At 49.1% G+C, this 26,186-nt stretch overlaps 1 protein-coding gene across 2 annotated transcripts in view; it reads right to left on the bottom strand.

Moving 5' to 3' along the window:
* Nucleotides 1-273: 273 nt before the first annotated feature.
* Nucleotides 274-26,186, bottom strand: part of GAB3 (GRB2 associated binding protein 3) — a 69,469-nt gene continuing 43,556 nt past the window's right edge. The window contains exons 2-10 of one of the 2 annotated variants that reach the window (XM_026110018.2): nucleotides 24,226-24,529; nucleotides 16,917-17,133; nucleotides 15,113-15,591; nucleotides 11,891-11,946; nucleotides 10,358-10,613; nucleotides 9,103-9,184; nucleotides 7,292-7,394; nucleotides 5,928-6,041; nucleotides 274-4,901 (exon numbers count right to left, since the gene is read on the bottom strand). In XM_026110018.2, the coding sequence (XP_025965803.2) occupies nucleotides 4,785-4,901; nucleotides 5,928-6,041; nucleotides 7,292-7,394; nucleotides 9,103-9,184; nucleotides 10,358-10,613; nucleotides 11,891-11,946; nucleotides 15,113-15,591; nucleotides 16,917-17,133; nucleotides 24,226-24,529 (1,728 nt within the window). In that variant the 3' untranslated portion in view covers nucleotides 274-4,784. The remainder of the gene's footprint in view (nucleotides 4,902-5,927; nucleotides 6,042-7,291; nucleotides 7,395-9,102; nucleotides 9,185-10,357; nucleotides 10,614-11,890; nucleotides 11,947-15,112; nucleotides 15,592-16,916; nucleotides 17,134-24,225; nucleotides 24,530-26,186) is intronic. The other variant, XM_026110019.2, reaches the window with a different exon arrangement.

Below are 26,186 nucleotides of genomic sequence, written 5' to 3' on the forward strand. Positions count from 1 at the left end.
CCCGTGGCCCGGGGAGGACGTGCGGGCAGGCTGCAGTCCCGCCCAGCAGCTCCGGCCTCCTCCTCCTCTTTCCTCGGGGCATCCGCAGATGAGCTTGCTGAGGTGCAGGTGTGCACAATTTGTTTGCAAGCAGAACATGCATCCAAATAATTTATATGAACAAGCCACAGTCTAATAAATAAAAACCTGAAAAAGCAATACAAGAAAAATGGAAGTGGAAGAAAAGTTTCCCTATGGGCATCTTGACTTATCAAAATTATTAAAGATCACAGCTATGTTTTATATTAATTTATTAGAAAAAAAGATACACAGCTTAATGTGCAAATATATACAACAAACATTACAACGAAACATCGGGAAGGGAGAGCCACTCCCTTCTATAATGACTTACTCCTCCTTAACAGAGATGACTGTTTAATGCTTCCTCACAGATTTACAAATACAAAAAAGTATAATGCTTCACTTGCACAAAACAAAAGTTTATTTTTATTTGAACAAAAAATATTCTGGCTTTGAAATGGCAAAAGTCTGCTGTTTTGGTGGCTTTTTTTTTTTTTTTTTTTTAACCTGAGCAATTTTTGCGGAACAGGGGCACAAAGGAAAGGCATTGCCCTGTGCTTCATTCTCGTCACAGCATCTGATGGTCTTTGAATCACTGAACCACTGAATCATTTAAAGTGAATGCAACTCCAAAATCTACGTCTAGCTCGTAATCAGCAACGCTGAAGAGAGCAGGCCCTACCCTTGGCAGCAGGGAGCTGGCTGAAAACACCCAGCTCCAGCTGAATGGCTGTTGACATTCTCAGGCAAAGTGTTCATTTCTGACGGTAAGGTATTTAATGCTGTCTTCTGAAATAAAGGTACTCTAAAGAAATGAAAAATATAGTTTAGTCCAAAAAATAAGAGAGTCCTGGGTCCTGCTACTCCTTGCTCAAACGAGTGATCGTTGAAAGGCTGCAGAAAATGGCCATAATAACCCCTAATTGAGCACAGAGGTTAAGAATCCCTGTAACTCCAAGCAAGTACTCAAATCCTGCTCTGTTCAGGAAAGAAGTTTGGATCAGATTAATTTATTTACGGTTCTTTAGGATTAATTCCAAGCAGGTGTCTGACGCAGGTAGTTTTTGTGCTCACTGGTGGCAGGCTATTTAAGTAAAAGCGATCCGTATCGCATTGACCTTCCTCCTCCAGTGCCTGGGTGCTGGCCTCGGCTCATTTCGCCACAGGGCACGACGGCTTGGGAAACGCAGCTGCTCAGCGGAGCCTCCCGCCTGGATTTTTCCTAATTTTTCCACCAGGACGGAAACCCTTTAGTGTGTTTGTGCGACCCGGCTCCGTCCGAGAGCTCTGCTGAGCGATGTTTCCAGTTGCACCAGACCTGCTTGCTCGGTGCTGCTCTCCGTCTCACGGGCCCCCGGGTGCCGAGGGGCCGCTGGCTGCCCCATGCGCGCAGAGGTGCAGGGCCTCCCTCCTCATCGGCCCCGCTGTCCTTAAATAACTACTTACAAGTAGCAAAATGACAGCGCTGGAGTAAAGGGACGCCGCTGCGCGTGGGGCGTGCCCAGCTGCCTCCGCAGCCGGGGTGCGTTTGCAGACAAGACACTGTCCAAAGCCGCTGCCGTTTTGGGGCGCTTTCGGTTTCTCTTTCCTCTTTGGCCATCAGTATTTGGGAGCAAAGTTAATGAAACGCCGACTCCGCTTTGCTCTGTCACTTGCCTCCTCTCCTGCCATTAGGCTGCAACGAGGCTGGTGCTGAGACGCAGCGCCCGCCGCCCCAGCGCCCGCAGTACGGCAGTTACGTACCGCAGCAGCTCCACTCGGGGCGAAACCTTTAATGATGGGGTGACCGCAGCAGATCTGGCTCTTTTGCTATCCCCACACCATCCTCCTCTTCTTTAGCCTGTTTGGAGCATTGTGGAACTCAACTAAAAGTGAAAAAAAAGAATAAGAAAAAAGCCTTGGGGAAGGACTGCTTTATTTCAAAAAAATTTTTAATTGCTCCTGTTTCGAGCGTTACACACGCGTAAGAGTGCATGTCATAGGCCCTACAGCAGTAGGTAAAAAGGGACCCTGCATGAAAAATCAGAATGGAAAAACAAGCTTAGTTTTTGGTTAAAAAGTGAAAGTTAGATGCAACTAAGCTGTGTTTGATCAAAATAACATATCTCCACGCCCAGGAAGGAGACACAGAAATTTAAAGGTGGTCTATTCTGATCTAAGGAGAGTTAGCTTCAGCCCACATGTTCGTGTCCACTTAGGAAAGAAAACCACTGGAAGAGATCTTCATTTTCTAAACTTCTGAATGATGCAGTAGCCATGTTTGTGAAGGCTTAAATATTTTTACGATAAACTGGAAGGGAGTCAATTGTTTTCAATAATGTTGTATTTTTCCATTTCACAGGATATTCTGACAGCTTGAAAAGAAACACTCCAGTGAGACGTGTCCCGGTTTGCACACTGTTGCAATCTGAATCGGCAGCTCCCATGCCATCGCTGTGCAGTTGGGATCTGCAGGAGCGGAGTGCAATTTGTGGAGGTTTTCTGTGCTCTGCAGGGCTCTTGAGCATGGGGGTCCCATATTGTAATACACTTCTTAGCTGGTCTTTTAACTCTTTCAGTACTGCAGCATGCACCAAAAGCATGCAATGCTTTTGAGCAGGGAGGCAAAAGCATCCGCGTCTTTGTAACGATGGTTCTTCTGCTTCTATCTCCGAGCCACCTCTGAGGAGGTGCATGTCTCCCCTGCCTCTCCCTGACCCCCCTTCCCCTGCCACAGCACTGGACACAGGGCACAGGTGGTCAGAGCTCTCCTAAATCAGTTTTAGGACAAAAAATTGGGGTTTCAACAAACTAAATTTCACACCAAACTGGTATGATTTCTGCTGAAAAGTCTGAATTCTTCTCAAAGCTTTTCTGAACATCAGCTTTCATTTTAGAGCTTTTTTTGGGGAGGAGGGAGAAGGCTGAAACAGCAGGTCAACTTTCTGCAATATGACCCCCATTTTACCAAGCAGCTCCAGTCCAGGACGCTTCACGCCTGCAGGGTCGGGTGCACAGTTTGCCCCTGAGTCAATAAAGGTCCGTGAAGCTCGTTGTTCTTGCAGGAGGAGCTAAGAGACTGATCATCGTGGGTTCCCACCTTTGCTTTCACTCTAAAGAAACGGCGAGGTTTGCAAGCACTTTAGCTATCTTGAGGTAGGTGAAAAACGGTGTTTCTATTAGCTAAGCTGCCGTTTGTAGCAGGATGTTGGACTCGGTTGTGTCCCTCAGCCCCAGCGGCTGAACGCAGAATGCAGGCATGAAATATGATAACTAGGAAGCCTGAAATGTCAGCGATTTCTGTGATGACACTTTGATGACCTCGGTTTGGTAAATCAGCATTTTTTGCATGTTAAATTACAGTAGTATAATGTGGTAACAACAGGCACACGAAGGGAGGCCAGTGAATTGGCCCTGTCAAAGAGGAAAACCCTCGTAAAGATCCTGGTTCTCTCTCTTTGCTGACAGGAACAGACCTCTTATGGCTAGTGGAACTTACTTGCACGAAGAAAGGCTCCAAGATCAAATCCAGTGTGGGGTAACGCGATGGTGCTGCATATTTCCTTCATTCGAGAGGCCGTGTGCCACTTTAAAATAAAGATTGCAGCCAGGCTTTTAAAGTTAAATATGTTATAAACTATACACGTATGCGATCCTGAGATAGTGCCCGAAACAAGTCCCAAGGTAGACAAGCTTCCTGAGCCCCGAGGTCCTCCCGCTGCATAAGCGCATTGTTGCTGTTGTATTTTGGCAGGCCTGCCGGCCTCTCGGACCACGCGGCACTTCCTAATGCTCTTTCTCGTCGGGGTGTGTCTAACCAAACAATCAGTCTGACGACTGCTACCAGCAATTCCACTTGCATTTCTTCTGCAGTTCAGATGAAAGCATTCTTGATCCCTTGCCAGTTCTCCCAAGACTTGCAGAAACAGGCTTACAGCTTCCTTTTCTACTTTTTGGCCAGGCAAGAGCTGTGCGTCTGCAACCTCCTGCTAGAGGAGCGGCTGTGCTGTGCCGTGCACAAGAAAATATCAGTAGTAATCGGATGGAAAGGCAACATGTATAAGCCACAATAGGGAGAAGCAGCTTAATATGATGACCATCATCTGGAGGGTCAGAGACCAGGCTCTCCAGTTCCAGCGGTGCATAGTCCTATTTTGAGTTTCTAACAGCATCAACTCAGAGTCAGACCTTTTAAACTCAGGGGAAAATTATTTTCCAAAATTCCATTTACTTAAGCACTATATATTTATAAAGTTCTTTTTACTGTTTCAGTATTTTAGCCCTTAGTTGATTAGTCACCAACAGCTGTCAGATGCCCGTTGCCATAAGCAGTTTGAGCACCTGCAGTATTTGAAGGAATATCAAAAAATAGCTTTAGCAACTAGGAATTACACAACAGAGGGAGAAGGCAGGACTAACTAGATTAATGCAACATGTAGTGGATTTTTTGTTAACATTAAGTGTATGACTTGTCCCAGAATCATGCCAGAAAATGGTACCATGTAGCTTACTGGTAAGGGCAGCAAAAAGAGTAATGCATTACTTTAATCATCAGCGAACCACTCACTTATTCAACATACTATTTCCAGCTGATATCAAAGGTTTTCTTTAAAAATGTAATTCCTCTAGAGACCATAAGCATCTTACAAGTCTCTCTGCCTTTGAACTCTACTGTGATAGCTGCTTCATTAACATTGTGGTTCCAGTGCAAAAAGAAAATCCTCCAAATCCCAAACCTTCCTCCTTTAAACTTTAGATTGCCTCTCATCTGTCCATTCCTGCTTAGTGTTCTGTAAAGCTTGAGTCTTCTGCTCGTCTACCTGGACGTAGTCCACTCTCTGCTCCTCAGAGAGAAAAGGTTTCTGTGGGATAGAGAGGAAAAAAACAATATATTCATTTCAGGATGAAAAGGGATGCTAGTGAAACTTGGCTTGATTTTCTGTTTTCGCTTTCCCTTATTCTTTGGTTGCTTCACTTCACCTTGAAGCTCACAGTGACATCAGCTGACAAAAGCATTGCTTTACAGCCTGCTTTAGACATAATTATCCATCTGTCACCCTGTCACTCAGCCCAGCACAGTGAGAGAGGGAAACATGCTGTTCTGGCTATTTCCATACGGATAATCATTCTCTTGTCATCCAAATTATCCTGCTGCAGGGATAACCTACCAGCATTTTAACCAAAGGGAAGCTTTAAATTAAAGGAGGCTTAGCAGTCTCTTGCCTCCAAGAATATTAACTGATGGAGAAAATGATATGCAGGATGCAAAACTTCCATGATGGCCCAGACAGACAGTAGTTCTCTGCTTTGCAGAGTATTGCATTAGTTACCTTGACCAGTGCTCCGGTAGATTGTAAACAATTTGGAACAAGGATTGTATTTTCTCAGAGTTGCTAAAGAAATTGAAATGCTTTTGGTGACGCAAGAATAAAGATGCACATTTTACCATGGTACAAGAGATGGTACATTTTTACCCTGCAGATTTATCACGGGCTATAAACTTACTACTGCAGACAGATTTGGAGGGGGAAAACTAGCAGGAAAGGGTTTGTGGAGACTCAATAAAAATGGAAGAGCATGCAGAGATCCTGCAAGCACCAACAAGCTTGCCCACAAGCCCTTACCGCTGCACACCCAAGGGCAGTCCCGTGCCCTCTGCTGAGCTCACGCTGATGGCATCACTAGGACTCGTGCTAAGGACACCTTGTCGTCCCTTCTAATCGTGCTTTTATGTTGTTAATCTTGAGCCTGTTATGAATGCAATCAGCTGGAAACATGACTGGCTTCATCGTACTTAGGGCACCTAACGAAGTGTGAATCTTGGTTGTGTTTTCCTCCCAGCAGACAAAAAGATAGGAGGCTATGGGGTTTTCAGAGATGACTCATACCTTCTGTACAGGGGATGGGGAAGCAGAATTAAAATCCAATGCTAAGTAATCAAGGTTAGATTTCCTTGTCCATGGAAAAGCACCACTGTATGGAGATGTTGCCTGTCTGTGTTCCTGTCAGGAAAGAAGAGAAACGTTTAATGCTCTTAAACCATGATCCTAAAGGGAAAGACGACACTCTGAGGTGCCAGACTCATCTGGCAAAAGGCAAATGAGGAAAGTCAGCACCCACGTAATTTTCTGTGCCAAGGGTATATTTATTGACTAACCACAGGATAACACTAATTGGTTGTGGGATGGTACAAAGAAATTCAGGAAGCCTTATTCTCCTGGTAATTATAGCTGAACAAGCAAACTGGGCTGATTCTCATTCTGATTTATAAAATCAGGAGGGATTTGTGCCCAGCTTTCCAAAACAAACCTTTGGAAGGCTCATATTTACAGTGGATGCCATCTAAGCCATCAGCCCTCTAGGAATTTGAAGAAATTATGATAATTCTGTTCATATCTATCAAGTGAATATTAATGTCAGGAAAATCACATATGACCACATATAGGTAGAAGGCTTTAATTGACTGGAAAATCAAATAGTGAGTGGTTACACCTGGAGCTGCCTCGGTGAGCAGATTTGGAATCTAGCAGAGGTATGGGTTAAAATTTGAAACTATGGTTTGTGGTCAGTGGTCAGTTTTGCAATACACTTGTACAGCCATTGCCGCTGAGCTTTGGCTCTGGAGCCAGATTTGTAGACACTGACTCAGATCAAGGGTTTTGAGATCCATTTCCACCTGAAATTCAAAAGAAACTGAGATTCTGGTCTTTTGCAAGACATGGCTAAAGAGTGAATGAAGAAAAGGAAGCCACAAAGCCAGATGTTCTTCTTTCATGGGATGGGAAGTGGGGTTAGTGCCACCAGCCAAAGCAGAAGCAATAGGAGACTTTAATGGAGGTTCTGTTTCTGCACAATATTTGGTGTGTTTCTTTAGGAAGTGCACTAACGGCTTTCTGTCATTTCCTAGGAGATTTTGCAGGGCACACTTTTAAAAGGTGAAAAGATTTAATTTTCCTTTGCCTTAATGAGTTCTCATGTAAATATGGCTGATCCCTGTGATCTCTTGGAACTGCTCAGCAACATTCGTGGGTGAACAGCTGAGTTCTGCAGAGCAGAAGAAGGGCTCCCCTTATCTCTCTGTAAATTGGACCCAGTGTCTTTGGTTTAAAACCATTTCATCATTTTTTTTTTAAACAGAAGGCAAAGGACAAACCTCCTCAACATTTTTTCTTAGAAAACAAACTTCTGCATTCTCCATCAGTGTGACAGAGCAGAATAAAGCAAAGGATGGCTGTGTGAAAATGAAGATTACCATATGAATGTAACTTTCTTCCTCTTCTCCGGAAACTGAATTGGCAAATATTCTTGCTGAATTAATACCGTCTCTTTCTGGTGAGATAAAGCTCATTCGATTGCTATGAAGAAAAACACAGGAGAGGTTAAGGAAGCATCTTACAGATGCTCTGAAATGAAGCCAAAGCCTGACACAGTCCGTATGGTGAATAAACTCACACTAATGCTGCAGCCTTTATGGAGAGGATGTCCAAAAATGTTTGTTAGTTCTAAAGAAAGTGTGTTATAGTCCTATGAGTGCCTTGGTTGATTTTTTTCTGGGCTTTTCTTGATGTTCTAAAAGTTTGCCATCTCTGGCATGACAGAAAGCATAAACCATCAGAGCAATTCTCCAGCAAGGGCACAGACAGAGGCAGACATCGTTCCTCTGGGTAATATGTGCTGATGGAGCAGTTACTTTGTTGTGCGGGTATCCACATTTTGGAGACTGATGTGAATTAATCAGCTGCTGGAGGTGCATGCGGAGGAACGTGGCTGGCTTTGAACACAGTATAAACACATGCTATCTGTGCCGTGGAAATGGCTGTAGCTCAGCCGTTTTACACGGAAATTTCTTCCACTAACACAGCTGTCAGAAGCATATCCTGAGTAAATTATTGCAGGCTGGCACAGTGGAGTTAGTTATTAAGAAATTAAATAGTTACTTCATGCAGAATGAATAGTAATCCCTTTTGCTTTATTAGTTCTGGGCATACTTCTTTTTTAGTTTTGTTAATGTAAAACATACAGACTCCCTCAGAGCTCGTTATTCTTCAAGACTCTGTACTGTGTCATCATTAATTAACCGTGGTGCTCTAGCAGGGATGCTCGGGAGGCAGACCAGCGGGTTTTCCTAATAAGCAACACGCGGCAGCCAGTGCCCAAGGGGTTAACCAGCTTCAGACTGTGGGGCTGGAAGAGGACTCTGCAATTGAGGAATTGCCTGTCGCTGACATCTTGACAGCTCGGGTGCCTTTTGCACGCCAAAGGCTACCTGGTCAGGGGGAGAGGACAGCTCTGCTTGGCACAGATACAGGGCAGGAGGTTTGCGAGGATTTCTGGCTTCGTATACACATTTCCGTGGGACGGGCTCTGCTGTCACACTTTCCCCAGGAGCTGGAGGCTCCCCGCGTCCCTGTGGCCCTCGCCCGGCTCATGGCTGCCCCAGGGCTGATTCTTCCACTGCCTTTGGAGCCCGGCACTACAGTTTCTTCGCATTACCTGGGCTCTGGGACCAAAAGCATTTGTTTTACCCCACAACTAGTTTCCAGTGACAAAAGGTCACAACAACAGATAAAGCCTGAATTTGCATGTGGCAGGGCAGAATAGAAACACAGTCAACAAGTTAGGCAAATCTTTATCTTAACTAGCTCTCCTTTGCTATAGAAATTTGCAGGAACAAAAACGGCTCTATCTTTGAAAAAAATGAAGGCATGTGAAGCTTTTAACTGCCACAGTAGCCATGCAGATTAGCTTCAGCCTTTTCAAAAGGAACCTTCAAAAGAGCCTATCTGAATTTTGAGAAAACCCTAATTTGCAAGAGATGCAAAACACAGCACTCCTGACAGCACCATATGATGCTGAACACACTGAATCTGTCTGTCTTTAAAGGGATCCTTACTTTTTAGAGACAGCAAAAGCCTTGGAGATGCTGGAAGGAGTCCTGTGGAATTTTTGTTTGTGGACTTTGCCAGGAAACTATTTCTTGTGGAATGTGATAAATTAGTTTTAACTCCATGCCACAATGTTAATGCTTAAAAGATTGGAATGGCAGGTTTCTTGTTGACTTACTAAGGCACAGTCCACATCCTGGTCACGGCAGCATGCTCCCGGATTGTGGAGAGGTTTCTCAGGTCCAGTGGAGGAGGCCGTGCTGCAAGTAGATACAAAAGGAAGCAAATTTACAAAAGGACTTACTAAGAGCTCAAGAAAAGTACCCATTTCTCAGAAAAATACAGTTTTATATTAACAGCAAGAAACTAAACAGTGTATTTCATACAGCACAATTGATATAACCAAGAGAGAAATCAGTAAAAAATGTCCACTTCTATCAGCTCTTTAAAGCAAAGTCCCTTGTTTGTCCTAAAACAACAGAAAAAATGCAATGGGCAATAGGAGAGCAGAATCTGCCATGAGAACTATGTCCTTGCCTCAAATCTTCAAGAGAAGCCTGTTCGGCCTACGGGTCAAGACAGAGCTTTGGGCTGTCCTCTAAACCCAAAGGTCCCACATGCGGAGATGAAGATCTTTCCCCTCACCAATCAACGCACATTTCCCACCCATTTCTCAAAAGCCTCTAAGAAAGGACTTGAACCTGCTTTGCTTCCCCCTCAGTGGTCTGAATTTCTTCCCCCACCCCACAGAAGTATTTCCTGAACTGATTTCTCTGTCGCCCTGTAGCCCAGAGAGCTTCACTATAGGCTGGGCTTAGGCAATGGCTCCTCTGCAAAGCTGAATTTCATTCCCAGTATATCCTCTGGCAGTGCAACTCTCAAGAGATTTTGGAGGTGCCATGGGAAGTGGGAGCAGAAAATTATCACCAGTAAAAGCATCTGCAGGAAATTCCTAATTAAACCAAGACAGCTGCACCTACCAAACAGAGATTTAACCAGCAGACCACACAACAAGTCTGAGGATTCGTGTGTTTGGACATCCTGTCCCTGGAACGTCAGGGAGCTGGTGAGATAGCAGTGCACAGCCAGCGCAGTTGCAGGATTTTTTTTGCTCTCTCTCTGAGGTTTTATCTGTTTGGCTGTCTGCAATCAGTGTATGTGCAGGGCGAGTGGCAGGGTGAATATGAACACCCCTGCACCACGCTAATGCAGTCACAGGCTCTCAGACTACAAAAGTAGGCACAGCCGCTCTTTCTCTGCTTGCAGATGACCCTGCAGACGTAGCCTACTATGTTACAGCACTAAAAGCCACTAAACCGCAATTCAATCTCCTCTCTAGAGCGGGAAACATGTTACAACGTGCCAAGGACACTATCAAAGGAGGTCACCGGTGTCCCCCTTGGCTTCCAACTGCTCATTAGGTCTAGCCTTACATTTCCTACGAGGCTTAAGGTCTCGGTTCACCGGCGGGGGCTCCAGGTCCGAGGGAAGCTCAGGCAGGGGGCTGGTGAGTTTTTCAGTGCTGACGACAGGGAAAGTAAACGTGGCTGATCCTGGGCTCATGGGAATGTAGCCGTCAGGCGAGCAGTCGGAGCCGGGGATGGACGGCGAGGTGCTGGGGCGCATGGGCACGTAGCTGTCCTCTGTGCTGTCTGATGTGGTCGAGTAGAGCGGGGAGAATCGACAGGGCTTCAGAAGCAGGAAGGAAAAGAAAGGGAAACGGGTCAGTAAATCAATAGCTAAACCCCTGTAACCCAGCCAGCGCTACGAACTGGCAATGGAGCTGAACAGGGCCGCGGGCCAGGAGAGTCCTGATGTGAACTGTGTGAGAGGCAGAGGACAGAATGACACGAGATGAACACGTGGGCTCAGACGCTCATGCCAGCTTTGGGAAGTTCACTTCTGAGCTTAGCAACTCACTGCTGGAAACTAGGACCAGATTTGTTGGTGACTTAAGTAGGTTAAATCCTCTGACTTCAGCAGGGTTGCACTTGCCTCTCCCAGCAGCAATTTTGACCTATAAAATGAAGGAAGCCTGTTCATGCAAAAACCATCTAAAAGAAGAACACCTGATGAACTACATTTTTGCAAACGTGGAAGCCGAGAGCGCAGAGACACAGGCACACAAGTTACTTCTCATAGCTGGGAATAAACACTAGAAATTCATTTCACACAGGTTAGTACTGGCTGAGTACTGAGAAGTGTTGGTTACAAACCTTGCAAGCTTTCAGGGCAAGAAAAATACAGCTTGCACAGAGCTTACGTATAAGCAGCAAAGGATCTCCCACACAGGAGACAGGGCGTGCAGCTCCAGGCACAAGGCTGACTGCACAGTTATGGCACACGCCACAGCGTGCAGCGCTGCTACGTATATAACCCATGTCTGTGCAACGCTGAGTCACGAAGCCGCGAACTGACAGATGCTTGAATCACAGGGATTTTGAAAGCAGAGAATTTCATGTGCCCTGAAGAGGAAGTATCCATTGGGATCATGAAGTGCTAGGCTCCTTTAGACCCTTTTTTCAAGAGATAAGCAGTTTTCTCGGGTGCTCTTGGTCAACAGTTTCCTCCTCAAGCCTGCTGGTTTCCTCCTCTGTGGCAGACCTGGCTCCGTCAGGGTGTCCTCCGCTGCGACCTCTCTCTCCCTCTCCCCAAGGTTTCCTGCGGCTGCGAAGGCTCTTTCCCCCGACGCCCTGCCAGGTCACCCTGCCCGGGGAGATGGTCCGAGAGGGACCCAGCAAGAGCCCAGACAGGGCCGCGGCCGCAGGCAGTGGCTTGGCTGCTTGTGCTGGAGCACTGAGATGGACAAGTAGCAGCACAAACGTAGTTTAAATCCCAGTGCTTCTCCCATTTTTTATTCTTTTGCTGACCACAGGAGAGGATCCTGGATATCAGGATGTGAAATGATTCACTTTCTATAGTTCATTATGTGCCAGTGTTTAAATGTATGCGAGCAGAGTACTTACCAAATTCAAGCTAAGCCTCTTATCCCGGCTTCTTAAAGAACTGCCTTCCATGTCTGCTGCAATATAAAAACAGTGATTAAAAATTTGATAAGGCAGTGAAACCTTAAGGAAATAATTGAGTAAAGCGTATGGCTCTAAAATAACCAGAGCTTTATAAAGACCTCAAATTCCTTATTATTTACCCTAAATGAGGAAATCCAATGAAACTTAAGACCAGAACCAACTTAGTAGCATTTCAAGAGCAATTACATCCATTTTAAATATGATGAATCCAAGAAACATGCTCATGTACAATCCCGTTGTAAATTATGCTTCCTATAATCACGAGCAACTGGGGAGAAAGACTGGTGCAGAGGGGAGAGCAAACAGCTAAGCAGACACAGAATTTGAATCCAGCTTCTGTTCTGGTTGCAGGACCTCTGAACACCCCTTTCTGTTTTTCCATCTGTCAAATTCAGGGAATTATACCACAAAGGACTGTAGGCAAGATTGATCGATTATTGAAAGCTATTTGGGAGTGCTGAATGTAGGGCGTTAGGGGAGCGCACGTTATCGTACAGCCGGCAGGGAGGGAGCGTAAGGGCAGGGGAGGAATTCTCCTCCTTGGCACCGGGAAATGCTGGTGTCTTGCAGGTGGTTCAAACTGGGCAGAAGTAAACAGCTGGTGAGAAGGTCCCTCGTCACACTGCCCCCTCGTGCAGACTGACTTTTGTCTTGGGCTACGTCAAATTTATTTTTGAAGCAAGAGGCAAAAAAATTGAAAACCAGCTTTCAGGGCGTAGAAAAGCAGCTGTGGGAGACGCTGAAGGTATTTTATTCTGAATAGTGGCTGATTGTTGCAGTTTATTTTCAAGTAGCGTAGAAAAAATGAACTGGGGGAATGGGAGGAAAGAGAACTACCTACCAGCCTTCACTCCAACACGCATTTCTATGTATATATAAATATATATATATGCACGTACATATACATACATACATAAATATATATTTGTATCCATGCTTAAAATTACCATCCTTCTTTTGTGGAAAATGCTTTTCTTTGGAGAAAATGGCTTGTCTGTGGTTCTACAGAGCCTGTCCTTGGGAATGCCATAGAAAACCCTGTAACCCTGTTAGTACAGTCCACACTCCCACTGAGGTCTATGTGTATATATATATATATATATATAAATATATATATATATGTTGACGTAGACACAGTCACTGTCCTGGAACAGCTATATTTATTTATTATTTTAGCAAAAAGACGTCCAGGCACAGCGCTCTGGCAGACGCGGTGATGCCGGGATCCAGGTGCTTTGTGCAGATACGGCTCATTCCCCGCCACGCAAGGGGGATCAGCACAGGCTGCCTCTGCGGTGCCGTGCCAGGGCCCCCGTGAAGCTGCTGTTCCCCTTGCCTCGACCAGGCTGGCTAAAGCTGCACAGCTTTCACAGGTTGCCAGGGTCGAAAAATGGGCTAATAACTCGAGTGGCCTCACTCCAGGAGCCAGTGAGGAACAGCTGTTTTCTCTGTGTTTCTTTTTCATATCTTACATGTTAAACACATTTCAGTTCAAACTTTGAAGTTGCACATAGTTTCAAGCTATGCTTGGGGTAAGAAAAAAAATAGCAGCACTTATTAATTCATTGCTGCCCCCTGTCAGGCAGAGATAACCTTGCAGCACTTCAGCAGAACATGACATTTGGGCACTTAATCCTCTTAAAAATATTTTGGCATAAATTGGAGTGGAGAAACATTAACCATTGCAAACGTGGCAGGTGGTGTTAAAGTGGCACATGCTTGGAAGCAAAAGCAGCGTTTTCCAGGGAGCTAGCAACCGAAAGCAATAGTCAAGAATACCATTTCCACTGATGGGTGTTTCTCCAAAAACCTTCCAAGAATTGTTTGTACACTGATAAACAGGCTGGGCAAAGGCCTCCATATTTTAGCTTTGAGCCTTAAGAGAAAGACCTAATAGCCCCAAAACACTTGGTGGTCATTCAGACTGAAGGAATCTGAACATAGCTTGTATTTAAACCTGAATATAAATGCCTGCATTCTCCTCCTCGTCAAAAACAGCACCTCACTGCAAAATATTTGATAATTTCCAGCTAGGTATTTCAACCGCTTCTCTCTGTTCTGTGGTTTCACAGAGTAAAACTTTCTCATACTGTGTATGCTGGATTTTGATACCTGGGATGCTGTGGATTTTTGACTGTTATTTTTGTGTGAGACGACAGTGTTTCAAGAACAAGTGGAGAAGTCACCTCAGCTCAGAGCAGAGTTGGTTTGCAGCAGAGACTCTTGCTCTGTGGCTCATTTTCAAGCTGCCCTGTATGAAATGCAAGGACGCGGGAGGATTTGCTCAAGGACACAGAGTCCCTGGTTCGTCTGGGATTACATCCCATTGCCAGCGTCTTCCTGGCTTCCAGTTCTTGACTCTAAACATGTGAAAAGACATCCTTCTTCTACGGGAAGGACTAAATGCAGCAGAGCAGAGCAGCTAAGAAAGCATTTCTCCTGTGTAAGCTCACGTTTTGACCTGCAGAAATAGAGTTGGCACTGCCTGATTTGCTGGCTGGCTTCTCCTTTGTTTCGTTGTTTTTTGGCTGCTTTCTTTTTTGGGGGAGGAGGGGGCATTGCAAATTAACAAGTCATGAGTCACCCTGCAGAGATCACAGCTAAATTGCTGCCTGTGTTTACACACTGATGGGCATTTACAGGAGCAGATGCTGAATATAGCTGAGGGACAGGTTTCAGTCCTGCTCACAAACTAATCAGAAACAAGCTTTTGAGGTTGCTCTGAGGGGTGTACTTTTTTGCAGGCGGGAGGCTGCGGAGGCACCCAGTGATTCTTGGCTGATTTCATAGCACCTCTGCTCTTACCTAGGTCTCCACATATGGTTAATAGAGCTTTGGGCACACAATTTTCCGTAGGAGCTAAAACCTGGTGCCTGAATGAAGAGGGCACATTGGCTATAAGGTCTACAAGGACTTAAAAAAAGGAATGGGAAAAATAGGTGTCAGTGCTGGGCAGGGAGACAGAGAGCTTTGCCTCCTTTGCGTTTCTCCTGACCTGCCCCACACCTGGTGCCTGCTCGCGGCCGAGCTTAGGGCGACTCTGGGGTGAACATTTTAGATGAGGGCATGCAGCAGGAGATGAGCATCTGCTCTGCGCTCAAGGGGCAGCTCCATCCCTCGCGCCGGGCATACCTCGCTGTCTTGCAGAAACACACTTACCTTTCCAGTTCCTGACATTGTCTAAACTGGACAAGGAGATTCTCCTCGGCACTAAAGCGACCTGGGCCCGGCAGATCCCCGCGTGGCCGTTGTGAAGGGGCCCACTGCCCGGCTCTTCCCCTCTCCTGTCGGAAAAGTGGGTGGGCTTGGGCGGCCGGGGCGGTGGCGTGTTAGACAGCACATCCAGCTTGGTTACTCCATAGGGCAGTGCGTTTTGGCTCTTGTCAATCTGAAAAGTTGGTGTTAGCGGTGTCCCCAGCAATGGAGAGGAGGAGGAAAAGTCACTGGATGGCCCGCTAATGTCTATGCTCCTGGAGGTGGCTCCATGGTTTGCCGCGGGGGCCCCATCCTGGTGGACGCTGCCAGCACTGGATGGCTGCACAAGGTACAAGGAGGGCTGGGACTGCAAGGAGTCGACAAAAACATCGTCCGATGAGGTCTGCTCCAGCGATCTGTCAGAGTTCGACCAGCTGTCGCATCTGCACGGGAGACAGAGAGATCAAATACTGCCCTTTCCTTTTCTTGCAATTGCAACTGAGCAAACGCACGCTCTGATAAACCCACCCAGCGGGAGATCTCCACAGGCACCCCGTGGCCAGCCAGCACACGAGCCTGCCTCGTGCAGGGGCTCGCTGAGGGATCTGATCCGCTGGAGCACCTCAGCCAGCCGGCGGCCGCTCCCGTGGCCCGCTTTTCACTCCCAATTTGGGAAATGTCCACTGATCGCTTAATGTCACTTGCTTCCTGCAAAGGCGTCATCGAGCAAGTGTCGGTGTGTCCGTTTTAATGCACCGCCCCAGGAGCTCCTCGGCAGAGGGCTGGCCTGCCGCAGCGCCCGCAGACCACGGCAGCTGCAAGGGGCACGGCCTGACCCTGCTTGGCTGCCAAGGGGCTGCGCAGCGGGTCCGGCACTGGCACTCGCGTGAATGCCGCGTGTGACCGTGCGTGGCCGCAGCGCCTGGCCTTCGAGCCCGCTGCCTGGGTGCCCACTCACGGGGACGCCGCTGGGCTCTGGAGCGGTGCCCACGCCCAGCTCCAGTGCCGTCTCGGAGGGCCACCAGGCGAGCAATGCTCCCACCCCAGCTCGAGCCTGGAGGATTTGTCCCCTCTGTGTTGGTGGCGATAAGCCCGAGCCCTCTGCACTTGCGCATGTGTATGGAAAGGGAACAGTCCTTGCAGCAGCACTAGGCAAGTTTCAGCCTCTACACCGTAGCGTATGTTAAAACAGCTACCTATTTCTCCAAATCTTGTTACCGGACAGGGGAAGATGTGGCTTCCAAAGCTGTGTTCTCATAAAACGAGACATTTGTCATGTTGCAGGAGCCCAAACTAAAAACCAGAGGGGCTTTCAGAAAAGGAAGAGGAGGAGCAAGAGCACTGCTTGGCTGCGACTTCACCCACGCAGCAATTCAACACAGCGAAGGGCACACTCCGCGCCAAAACCTGTCCCTCCCCTAGCAAGCAACCGGGATGAGTCCCGGGGCTGGGGGCAAACAGGCCGGGGCTCAGGGATGCTGCTGCTCCCCAGATGTTTTCCCTGTGCAGTTGGTGCCTCTGCTCAGGAGCATGCTGGGGCCAAAGCACGATGCCGTACTGCTAATCTCAGCTATGAAAAGTCCCCAGTAAATTGGATTGAGCTAATGGCCTCCCTGCGGGGCTCAGGAGCCTGTGCGGAGCTGCAGAGTTGAAGACCCAGGTTGCCGCCAGCGTCCCGGGACGTCACCGGAGGGGCCGGCAGGCGGCCCGGTAGCACGTCTGCCAGGCGATGGCCTGGCGGCACCCGCGGGGCAGCTCGCAGCCCTACCTGGTGTGACCCAGCTTGCCCGACTCGCAGTTGGAGAGGAAGAGGTAATCGGGGAGGAAGACCGACTCCGACTCGCTGGGGGTCTCCTCCGCGGCGGAGGCGTCGGCTGCAGCGCCGTCGACGGAGAAGGAGGGATCGGCGACGCGGGAGGCGTGGGTGGAGGCGGCCGGCGAGGGCTGCGGGGACGAGGTGGTGTGCGACAGGCTCTCCACAGAGTCTGCAACGAGAGGCGATGGCCCCGGCTGAGGACCAGCTGCCGTGCCCTCCCAGGCACCTCCCGGCCCCAGCCACGGTGCCGGACAAGCCACGTTAACCCCCTTGGTATTCCCAGAAACCAACTGTTTACTTAAGAGGAGACATTGTGGTCCTAAGTGACCTGCAGCCGCATCCCCCTCGCCCTGCAAATGCACTAGGTGGGCTCCAAACCCGCTCTGTCCCGACAGGACGGGGCAGGGGTCCCACCGGCTGCCCTCACCCGTGGCCACACCAGCACCCGAGCGGGAGCCGGGCGGCCTTGCGGCGCTCGCAAAGCCCCAGGGGAAAGGCTGCCCACTTCCCCTGCGCTGCCGCCCTTCTCCAGCCGGGCACGTTTTACCCCAAACGGGCAGCGGGTCGAGGCAGAAACGCGGCTTCTGGGGAGAAGGAGCCCGGTCGGCAGCTGCTGCCCCTCTGCAGGACGGGCCAGGGCAGAGCCCCAGGCCAGGGGATGGCCGCCGCGCGAGGGGCCGGGGAGGTGCGGCCCCGCGGCCCTCGCCTCGCCGGAGGCCGGGCTGCTGCCTCCCTCCGGCACGTAGCGATGGGGACGGCCTCCTCGGAGGGAAGCGTCGAGGTGGAGCATCTGCTTTACCAAGGGGTTTTTAGGACCTCTCTAACACAAATAATTAATTATTAATCTCCAACACTTCAAATTAATGGAGACAAGGGAAGGGATTGATTTCTTCCCACTTTCGAGATCTCAGAGGGTGAAACCGATCTCTGCCGCTTGGAGAGGAGCCGGATTTGTTGCACCGCAGCGCTTGTCTGCCGGTTCCCTACGCCTCCCGATGTCGGACACCTTTCGGACAAAGCTGCAAGCGCGACGGTGTAGTTACCACCGGCCAGGTAGGGGCTTGGCGACTTTGCTGAGGAAAGAGGCAGCAAGGCGGCCTCCAGGCGCAGGGGCTTGGAGAGCAATGTCTATCCCCAGCGCTGCCTCCAGCACAGCCGCCTCTTCACTCCCTCCTCCCCAGCAATGTCCAGGCCCTGCCAGACGCGGCTGCTGAGACAGCCGGGAGCATTTCTAGGCCGCGGGAGGCAGGGTGTCACCCTCCAGCCCCTCCTTCCCGTTCCTGGCGCAGAGAGATGGCAGCAAACCTACGGTGCACGCCGAGCGCTGCAGCAACGCGGTCTGTTACCTGCAGGCGAAGCACCACGGAGCCAGGGCGAAGCACCGCCTCTGGCCCAGCTTTTGGGGAATTTTGCTCTGAAACCGAGCCCCAAGTGCAAGTCAGACACCTCCCTGCAGGCAGCTGTGGGGTAGCTCTGATGGAGCAGCTCCCCCGCCTCTGCCCGCTCCTCACGGCACGGCCAGCCAGCAGCGCCGGGAGGCACCGCCCTCGCTTAGGCCTGCGCGCTCCCTTCCCGACCAGGCTGCCGCGCGCGGTTCCCCGCCGGGGCCGTGCACGAGCGGGTGCCCGCGCCGGTGCAAGCGGCAGGTGCCCATCTCCAGCCAAAGCACAGGCGCCGCCCCAGTCAAAGCTGCAACATCCTTCTTCCAAACAAACCCACAGCAGAAACAAACACACACACACAAAAAGACAGCTGATAAAGCCAAGCCAAGCCTAAGCATGCTTCAAAGCTTAGCAAGAAAGGAGATTTCTGTAATTCTGATGTGCAGAATCTGCCTGAAACACCGGGGACAACTCCCTGACTGCCCACGCGTGCTGCAGGCCAGATCCCGCACGGAGCAGGGAGATCCCGAGATCCTCGGATCCTTGCACCGTACTCAGCTGCGGTCGTCCCCTCTCTCCCGGGAGGCCCTGGTACATGCGCAAGCAGATCAAGGCGGGTGGAGACAGCTTCCAAGACACAACTACTGGACATCGCTAAAAAACACCGCTAAAAGCAAACAAAACCCTCCTGTGAACCCCGACTTACGCGTCGGACTTCACCCCATCATCTTTCTGGTCTAAATTATAAGAGTAAAAAAGCTGATCATTTTTGCAAGCGCAGCAAAGTCAGTGGAGTAAAATACGTAGGGAAAACTGTGAGGAAACAAGCAAAGCCCAGCGCCTGTTAAACTAACAACTTCTAGTGTTGCCCGGCGGCTCATCCCTTTAAATTGAGCAAGTGGTGGGGGAGGGAGCCGACTCTTTCCTTCCCCTCTACCCGTATTGACTCACTGCTGTTTCCTCTAGTTAACTTTGGCCCTAAGGGGTCATGGTAGATCCCAGCTCAGCAAAGCATGTAAGCACATGCTTAAATTTGAGCTTATTCAACAAAACATTTGTTGAATTTTAAGCAGGTGCTTACAGCAGCAGGACTTCGGCAGTGCTGTCCACCCCGGTCATCATACTTTTACGGGGTTTCACGTTTGGAAAGTGGGGCTGATGGCTGAAAGCTTCCAAACAGGCAAAATAATTTTTCCCTTTCTATTCTGCTGGCTAAGATGGTAACTCAGTTTTCACATCTTGGACTTAGAGAACTGTCTTGTAAACTGGGAAGATCAAATATGTACTGGGCTAATTCTGTAGGGATCTCAGAAAAATGTGTGCATGTCACCATCTGACCACGTATTTAAAAAAAAACCCTCAATGCACCCTCAATGCATGCCAAGAAAGAGAAATTAATGACATTCTGGGTTATTAGCACAAGCAGAGGTAGCAGGCCTAAACTCCATCTGGTACTCGCAGGCTTTAGCCTCAGATTATCCCATCAGCAAAGACCGAGCACATGGTACCCGCAAGGTGCTGCAAGGACAGGGACAGCACGGCCGTGCCCTTTCCTCACCTTCAGGGCACTCGGAGATTGCATCCGGCTCCGAACAGAGCGGGCCAGCCCCTGCCAGCCCTGCCGGTAACCAAATCGGCGTGCATTAAAGTTACGCTGCAGCAGCAGCTGGGGAGAATGAATTATGCATGTCCATTTTCTCCAGCGCGAGGGCGGAGAGCAGGTTTGGTGCTGCTCATCCTCTCTCTGCTCGCCAGCAAGGCAGTGGTGGCTTCGGCCGCTTCCTCGGGCATGGAGCAGCACGAGGACAGGGCTGATGGGCTGCTGGCTCCGGGGCTTCCCGGGAGCGAGGGCAGCCACAGGGGCTTGCAGGGGAGGCCGCCGGCAGGCTCAGCCTGCGGGGCCACTTGCTTCCCGGCCTCCCGTGCAGCAGCTTTCCTGCAGCACGATGGGAGATGCGGAGGGCTTCTCCCTGCCGCCGGCACCATCGAGGGGCAGCGGGAGCTGTGCTGTGAGGGGTCCCGCTCACCACGGAGGTGGAAACACCTCGTGCCCCACCTGGCCTCCAGCCAGGGCGGGGAAGAGCCGTCCCGCTCCCACCCCAGGGCGAGCTGAGCCTCCTGGGCTGCTCGCTGGCCTCGCGGGAAGGGAGGGGGTGCAAGAGGGGTATCCTGAGAGCAGAGTGCCTCTGCACCGGCAGCGTGGCGGCTCCCGGCTGCTCCAGGGCCCTGGCTCTGCGGGAAGCTGCGGGGATCACGCCATTCCCACACCCTGGCAAAGACGCCGCTCGCGGGGAGCTCGCAGGCAGGCAGGAGGCGGCAGCCATGGGGGCAAGGGTGCGGCTTGCACCGGGAGCTCTGCTGCAGCTCCACGGGCGCTCACGGGTGCTGGCTGCATCCGGAGGGATTTCAAGATTGAGGAACCGCCTTGGGCTTAGGGGCTGCCTGCCAAGGCATGACCTGGGGGAACGCTTAACGCTCAGCTGTAACCTTTAAAAGTGAGGCTTCCTAACGAAAAAGGCTACACAACCTTCACAACAGTTTCTCCAACGAAAGGCTGTCATATTGCACTGCACCAATTCATCATGATTTTGGCTTGCGTATCGGATAAGGTGTGCCTGCGGAGTCCCACGGCCACGTCATCTCATGCTCTGCTCGCCCTCTCCTTTGCCCAGCCCACGGTCCGAGCCTGCCGCTGACCCCAGCGTGGCTGCCTCTGGCGCTGGGACTCCCGCTCCGAGGGGAACGGTGGCTCCACCAGGCCTGCAGGGATCCCACGGCTGCTGGGCAGGGCATCCCCTCCTGGCGCCCGTCCCCGTGCTGCTTTAACCCACACTTCTGCCCTCCATGCTGCAAAAGCAGCAGCCGCCAAAGGATTCATTGCTTTGCCGGAGGCAGGTTTTATGTAGCAAGGGTAGGAAAATAGGGAAGGGGCCTCCTCCTCTTGCAGCCGGACTCCCCTGGAGGTGCCAGCTCGCTCCCTGTCATTTTGAGCACCGCCAGCAAGCGGCACGGCACGGCTCCCGCGGCTGCAGGACGGCTCTGCCTGGCCAGCCCTGCCCGCGGCCGCCCGCCCAGGTGCTTCCTGACATCTGCCTGCGGCCGCCTTCCTCCTCCCCGACTCTCAGCCGGCCCCGCTCCTTGTTGGCTGAAAAAGGGGCGCCTGGGGCTGCCCTTACGCGAGCAGCAGGGGTTTCACTGACTTGGGTCTGCGTCTGGCTGCCTAAATGTCAAATTAGAGGGCTCTGATAAGTAGGACCCAGCTATTAATCCAGCTTTTTTGCCACTGGACGGGACTAAGAGCAAATGGCCCGTGTTTACAGCTGAGTCACTGTAATCTTGTGACCGCACTTCATATGTATTAAGCATAGAAAGCATGAGATTTGGTTTCGGCCCCAAAGTCACAGCAAATTTTCCAAAAGATGCAAGGATTAAAAATGATTGATTTCACAATGTAATACTGGCTTTGAGATTTATTTTAATACACAGAACAGCTTATTAAACTTCCTTGCAATTGATGTGTCTTTCTTTTGATGATTCATTTCAGGGACCATTATTTTTTTAACACAGTAGCATTCAATTTAAAAAAGCATATGGCATTTAATAGAGCTTTTCTCTTCTTATGTTAATTTTTATGGGCAATTTGTTTAAACCTACAGGCACTTGGGGGATTTAGGTGCTTCCAAAAAGCTCAAGCAATTAACAACTGCTTGAAATGTGATGTGCAACCTGTGACATGGTGCAGACTTAAATCGGAGCTCAGGAGATAAATAAGATCTGAGTGTGCCCTGCAGCCTGACCAGAATATGCCCCAGACCAGACCACACCAGCAGGAGCCGCAGGATAAATAAGAGCCTGGGAGCTATTTTTCATTAGGGAAATAAGTGCATGTCTGGGAGCTTAGCTTACACTGTCTGTGGTGAGGGCTCTAAGTGCGGATGCCAGACTACACTGAACCAAGGCAAATGCTCTGCACTGTTGGACTTCTTCAGGGACAACATTCGTCTTGAGGAACAGCGTAGAAAGCTGCAATGTCAACTTTTCAAACCGCTGCAGCAAGACCTATTGCTTCTCATCAGACAGCGTCTACCCTGGCAGTCTTTGCTGGCAGAGGAACACCGCTCTGTGACCCTCGCCGAGCACCGCCCGGGCAACGCTGTGCTCCACCAGTGTAACTGAATACAGGTTTCCCAGTATAAACGCATCTATGCTAGAGACAGCCGCTGCCTCAGCTCCTCCGAACCCCCACAGATCACGTCTCCCTGTGCACACCCTCAAGGCGCAGCGCTGGCAGAGGTCTACCTATCCGCTTGTGACACAAGGACGTAAGTTACTTTTCTCTTTTCTTTGTTTTGCACGGAAAGACTTATCTTCATTTCAGACCATTTGGTGAAACTATGTCTAAAATAATGCCACAGCAAAAGCAGCAATGTGAGAGCAACACATCACGGCTTTAGCAAAGGCAAGTGGGTTTTTGAACGGACCCTAATTACATCCAAGCTGCAGAGGGCTGTTGGCTCCAGTCCCCACACAGCCAGCAGCTCGAAACACTGTGTTTTGGTTCTAGCTTGCTAGTTGCACGCCTGGACAGTTTGCACTGGCACATAAAAACATCAGCAAGTTTTCCTGGTGGTCTCTAAACTGAATGCGAAAACAGCAGACCAGATTTATAACAGGAACACTGCAGAGCACTTCCCACTCCCTTCAATTTCCCCTCAGAATAAACTACTGAAGAGAAGATTAAAGAAGGCCAGGAACTGGGATAGATTAAAATAAAACATCTCATCATGGCCTTTTGTTTCCTTCCAAGTTACAGGACTACGGTACGTCTCCACGGCAGTTGCAGGCACCAGTAGCAGTCAGGCCGGAGCAGCGCAGAGACCAGCGCAGGGTGATCCACCCCACCACGTTATGACACCCCAAAACATACTGCTGTCCTTTCCGAGTTCTCTCCGATGAGGCTGAGCCCCCTCATCCCCACCCTCTTCTGCTCTCGCGCTGGCTTTTATCATGGCGAAGGACTTCATTCTGAGTCACTTCCTACCAAGCTCTCAAATTGCTGCTGTATCTGCCCCTTGGAAATGTCAAGGGAAAGAGATTGCTGTTATCTGAGCCTGATCTTCTCATTTGAAAGGTAAGTTAATGATACAGGTCCCAGCATTAATTACTGGATAGATCCATTTTGGAGTGGCTAATTCTTGGAAGCGTCCCAGCACATTCACCCTAGTGAGCATATACAGGTGTAAGCCTCGGCAAACAGGCTTCCTATATGCTTCACTGGCAAGACCATCTCTTAAGTCTAGGCACACACTCCTAACGCTCTCCTATCCTCTGCCTTTTCTTTATTTTTCTTCTCATTAATAGACTAAGATAGCTCAGTATTTTTGTCATTGATTTATATATGTACATATACACACAAATCTATCTACATTCCACATCTAGCAAAGCCTGAGAAAATGTGAGTTTTGCAAGACACTTTCTCTTTTTTGGAACAGGTGTTTTACATTAAGCCAAACTAAATAAATATGGAATATGTAATGAAATAAAAGCCCCCAGAAGATAATGCTCAGTCAGCTTTTCACATAAACAACACCTTTTCTTATTAACGACCTGCTGTTTTTTCTAGCAGGAATTGGTTCATCGAAGCAAGACCAAGTGTCCAGCTACTATTTTTACCCAACAGAAATGAGATCCCTGACAACTTTTAAATCAGGGTTTAGCAGAATCTCAGTGCTGTGTGAAGCTCTGAGAAATACAAAGCCCCACATCGCCTGCCCTCCCAAACCAGCTGGCAAGGTCTGTACTTCCTGTGTGCTTCTATGAAAGAGCCTAAAAACGGATCATCCTCCCAAACCCCAAAATAAGCATGATCGTGATCCTACCTGTGCCATCTTCTAAATGCCCAAAATTACAGATCTGGCTGATGTTGTGCACCCAGATCTGCATCTCCTCCTCAGTTTTGGCTACCAGGTAGAAGGTGCGGTAGGTGGTTCTCACGATGAAGACAAAGTTGTTCTGAAATTCCTTCTTGATGAAGTTGGGCCCCGAGTGCTTCAGTACTTCACACTCATTGAGGTCGATGATGCGAATGGGTTTCTTGGAGTGGTTGTTCCTGTAGTACTCCAGCACGTCCGGGTTCCCGCTCATGCGGCCTCTGCGGAGCACGAACCAGCGCTTGCGCCATGCCTGCGGAAGGCACGGATAGGTTCCTTTTAGCCTTGACTGCCAGCCACATCACGTCAATCAGCCTGAACATGCATGTTTTATTAAAATAACAATAAAACCAGAAAGAAACTGGCTGAATTGTGACTCTGATTTGAAATGCTTGCCATTAGCTTGCATTTCTGATAGGAAGAAAGGCAGAGTTGCCACTTTTAACAGTTAGGTCAAGATGAACTCGACTTCTCCGTAACATGGCCCTCAAACTGCAGGCAATACATATGCACAAGTCTGATACTTCACCTACATCAGCTACCATATGTGAACAAAGAGGTTAGAACACTTTTTTTTAGTGACATAAAAATGTTTAGGACTGTACCACGTGTTGTAGCATATTAGTTAATTCCTGGCAACAAACACCTTTGCCTGGTAAAGACAAGGCTTCCAGATGACCTGGACAGCTTCCCTCAGACCGTTTTCAGTGCTAATAAGAAGCTATTAATGAGCTGCCAGTTACTTCTGAAAGCTGAGAACAAACCTTAAGGGAGTTGCAGTGCTAAACAGTTAAACAGGAAACTTCAAGATGTTCCAGCACATCTATTTACGCAGATACTGCCTGGAGGGACTCTGTCAACCCAAATCAAAATCAGTAAACATGCATGTCTTTTGGGTCTCTGCATGAATGTATGGATGACATACAGGGTTAGACAAAATCCTGTGAGGACTAGGATGCTGCATCACTTTATTAAACTATATGCAAGATTCCAGAAACAAAATAAGACTTTTTTTCCCTTTTTATTCAGCAGCTGTTTTGGTTCATCAACAGTATAAGCATCTCTGTGTTGATTACAGCTGTCACCAACATACTTACTTCGAGGGCCAGAAGAAATCCATCCTGACCTCCATTACACAGAAAAAAAAGCTGAAATAAGATGTTAGGAGCTTTTTCCTCACCAAACTCCATAAGGAGTGTGATCGGATAAAACCACATCCAAACCAGAAGGCCTCAGCAGCTGGCAGAGGGAGGGAATTGCAGCTGATGCTGAAGGTGCCCCAGCTCTGGCTGCAGCCAAGGAAGGGAGATAGTGCTCATACACGACCCAGGTGCCTGCCACAGCTACACCGGCACCAGCTGCTTTAATTGTCTTCACAAGAGTCAAAAGTTCACTGGAAAAAAAACATCTGAACAACCACAACAGCAGCTAAAATAAGCTCCCTACCTGAGCCGTTGCAAAATGACTTGTCACAACAGCATAAAACGAGTAACAGCAAAGTCTTGCACACTTTGGGATCAAGCAGGTGCTACAGGTTTTGCTGAAACTGAGATCCAGTGGGTACAATGATAATTAAAATCATCAACAAAAAACCCAGCCATTTATCAAGAAAAAGCTTTTCGTGCAAAAGGGACTTCCTTGCAGTGCAGTGAAGCTTTTCATGTTGTCTGTTAATATTCTCACATTCTTTTCAGGCAGACACAACTCGGTGTGAAAGATCTTGAATCCCCCTTCCAGACTGACAGACTATCAGACATGCAGGAGCCAAATGCTCTGTTCAGCCAGCAGTTCATCTAAAAGCACATCCATTCAGCTGGGCAGTACCTTACCCTACCCTGAAAGGAAAAGATTCTCCAAAGCCAATACACAAGAGCCAGAGAATGAACTATTGCAGATGGAGCTCTTGCAAG

Source organism: Dromaius novaehollandiae, chromosome 11 (assembly GCF_036370855.1).
Source record: "Dromaius novaehollandiae isolate bDroNov1 chromosome 11, bDroNov1.hap1, whole genome shotgun sequence".
Lineage (NCBI taxonomy): Eukaryota > Metazoa > Chordata > Aves > Casuariiformes > Dromaiidae > Dromaius > Dromaius novaehollandiae.